Source organism: Rhagoletis zephyria, unplaced genomic scaffold (genome assembly GCF_001687245.7).
Source record: "Rhagoletis zephyria isolate East Lansing unplaced genomic scaffold, Rhagoletis_zephyria_1.1 Rzeph_scaffold_01507, whole genome shotgun sequence".
Taxonomy (NCBI): domain Eukaryota; kingdom Metazoa; phylum Arthropoda; class Insecta; order Diptera; family Tephritidae; genus Rhagoletis; species Rhagoletis zephyria.
In genome coordinates, this window is record NW_016158591.1 from 116,432 (window position 1) to 119,660 (window position 3,229).

The following is a 3,229-nucleotide window of genomic DNA, read 5'->3' on the forward strand; positions in this document are numbered from 1 at the left end:
TCCATCTCATCAACTATGAACTTAGCAGAGCAAATGTCAGAAGAAACCATAGATCAAGTATATGTTAATATTGGAGGGTGTAACGTTTCGTCCTTTAATGTTTATAATGAAATCATTGCAGCAAATCATCAAATCTCTGATCGAGATATAAAGCGTGTAATCTTCCAAACGTTTGAAAAATACATTGAGGAGAACGTCATTATTCACAATATTCCACTAAGGTATCATTTGGATGATATGGTTGACATAAGAGAGGTAAGAGGACTGTATGGGAAAAGACTATCCGCTGATGTTAATGTTGTCACAGCATCTCGTCCTGCATTGACTAATATTGAAAGTTGCATAGCAAACAGTGAAGGACTGAGCATGGCTGGTTGTATAACATCTTCATATTCTGCTGGACTGGCTTGCCTGAGTGAAGATGAAAAAGAACTTGGCACTGCGATTATTGACATAGGTGGCGGGTACACTGCGATTGGAGTTTTTAAAATGGGAAAGTTAGTATATGCAAAAAGCATCCCTATTGGTGGAGTTCACATTACTAGAGATATCGCTTATGGATTATGTACAAGCATAGAAAACGCAGAACGTATTAAAATACTTTATGGCAGTACTATTGTAACTTCTATAGATGAAAATGAACGCATTACTGTGCAGAGCAATGAAAATGACGAGCCAATCCAGGTACTAAAATCTGAGCTCATTAACATCATCAGGCCAAGAGTAGAAGAAATACTCGAAATTGTAAAAGAACAGCTCAATAGTCAAAAAGATCCAGTTAATAAGATAGTAATTACAGGAGGCAGTAGCCAACTAGCAAGCATGAAAGAAATCGCAGGCCATGTGCTCAACAGGCAGGCTAGAATTGGATGCCCAACATCAATCAACGGCCTTGATGGGGAATATGATAAGAGTCCTATATTTTCCTCTGCCATAGGTTCAGTTAAGCTGATTCTTGAAACCTTTTATAAGAATGATTCTGGTATGTTTGGACAAGGTAGAAAAATAAGTAGGCTGTATAACTGGATTAAGTCAAGGGTTACTGTTTAAAATGAATTCTTAACTTTCTGCTTTCATCTATCTTAATTTTTTTGTAAACCATAATACTAGATCATCATCAAGATCAACTTTTGTACCAGGCTTAACACACTGATATTTGTATGTCACCCCTAACCCATCCGGTATATAACCTCGTTTTATATACAGTTTTTGAGCAACCCCATAATCAGCATAAAGACCAACACCTAAGCCAACAGTATAATTTCTTTTAGCTGCCTCCTTTTCTGCTACTTCAAGCAATGCTGATCCGATACCTTTATTTCTCATAGATGGCAGTATGTTAAAATCCATAACTTCTGGGATATTTTGATTTTTGAAAGATGGATAAGAAGACTTCCATTTTAGTGTTATATATCCAGCAAATTCATTATTATAAAAAGCAACCCAAACAATACGTTCACCAAGTTTTTGTTCTTGCAAATAAGCTTCAAACGTCGAAGCTGGTTTCAGCCAATTTGCTTCTGCAAAGTTTGTAACAATAATTTGAATATCGAATTTAGTGAACTCTCTTATAGCAATGCTATGTCCTGATCTCATTCTTATACTTTGATTCAAGCTACCTTTCCTAACTTATCATCCATAGACTTTATTTACAATTACATTTCCGTAAACGTTGCAATACAATAATCGTGCCATTGTCCTTTCTTTGGGCTATAATTAAAACTAAAGTGTCGAAAAATGAGTGAATTTCTAACTTTTCTCAAATCCCTTGTTATAAAATACAAGGTGTACTTCTTTGCACTATTTATATTACAAGTACTTGCATCTGTTTGGAGGATTGCTGTTGACTACAGCATAAAAGAAATAATAGATGCAATTCAGATGAATTCTGATGTTTCAACATTAATTGTGTTATTTATCTTTTGCAAGCTAATGCACCATGGAACGTTTTTCATTACCCGTTTGTTAAACATAAGATATAAACCCACAATATTTATTGAATCTATCACTAGCATGTATACAAGAACACTTGGTCATTCGTTACACTGGTTTGATTCTCACTTATCAGGTGAAATATCAAACAAGATTACGGACTTTCGAGACAACTTGTCTAATATGATAACCTACTGCTATTACGCTATACATAATATAGCAACTATTGCTATAAGCATAGTATTTCTACTCAAGGTTAATGTGCTATCGGCTATAGTAATGCTCATATTTATAATAATTTACACACCAGTAATAGCCTTTCTGCTAAAAAGACAAATGATGCTACAGGAAAAGTATACTTCTGCAAAACAGGAAGCTTCAGGAATTATAAATGATTCAATAGCAAATATATTTAGCATAAAAATCATTGGAAATACGTGGACAGAGTTTAAATTGAAACTAACTCCCGCATTGCTGCGTTTGCAAAACTCCACTAAAAAACTTCTCAAGTTTGACGCTTATTGGGTGGATAACGCTGACACAGCTATGGTAATGATAATGAATATAGTGCAAATCTATTTGCTAGTTTATCTGTATCAAAGTGGGCAAATTACTGCAGGTGGTTTTGCTTTTATTGCAATGACTACGCTCAATATACATGGCGATTTGGACTCATTTTTATCAAACTTGTTATTTAACATTAACCCCGCAATTGCATCAATGAAAGTGTCATTTTCATTTATTAATTATAGTTATGACGTTGAGGATAAGAAAGATGCAGGCTTGCTTATAAATGTACGTGGAGAAATTAAGTTTGATAATGTGTGCTTTGCATACAATCAAACTGATGTGTTGCATAATTTTAATTTACACATCAAAGCTGGTCAGAAAGTGGGAATAGTAGGTATTTCTGGTGCAGGAAAGACAACCATAATTAAATGCTTACTCAGGTATTTCGATGTACGCAGTGGACAAATTCTTATTGATGGTCAAAACATTACAAATGTTACGCAAGAATCTCTGCGGGCAAACATATCTGTAATACCACAAGACATCACTATGTTTCATAGAACTGTTTTGGAAAATTTGCAATTTGCAAAATACGATGCGAGTTTTGATGAAGTTGTCAAAGCATGTAAAAAAGCAAAAATCCACGAAGACATCATGCAAATGACTGATGGATATAACTCCATTGTAGGCGAAAGAGGAGTCAAAATGAGTGGCGGGCAAAGGCAGCGTATTGCCATTGCAAGAGCTATCTTAAAAAATGCACCAATCTTAATTCTAGATGAAGCAA

At 34.9% G+C, this 3,229-nt stretch overlaps 1 protein-coding gene across 1 annotated transcript in view; it reads left to right on the top strand.

The window, feature by feature from the left end:
- Positions 1 to 854, top strand: part of LOC108364249 (serine/threonine-protein phosphatase 6 regulatory ankyrin repeat subunit B-like) — a gene marked incomplete at its 3' end in the record, with an annotated part of 8,856 nt that extends 8,002 nt beyond the window's left edge. Inside the window, exon 2 of the mRNA XM_017617851.1 lies at positions 122 to 854. Within this exon, the coding sequence (XP_017473340.1) occupies positions 122 to 854 (733 nt within the window). The remainder of the gene's footprint in view (positions 1 to 121) is intronic.
- Positions 855 to 3,229: the final 2,375 nt, after the last annotated feature.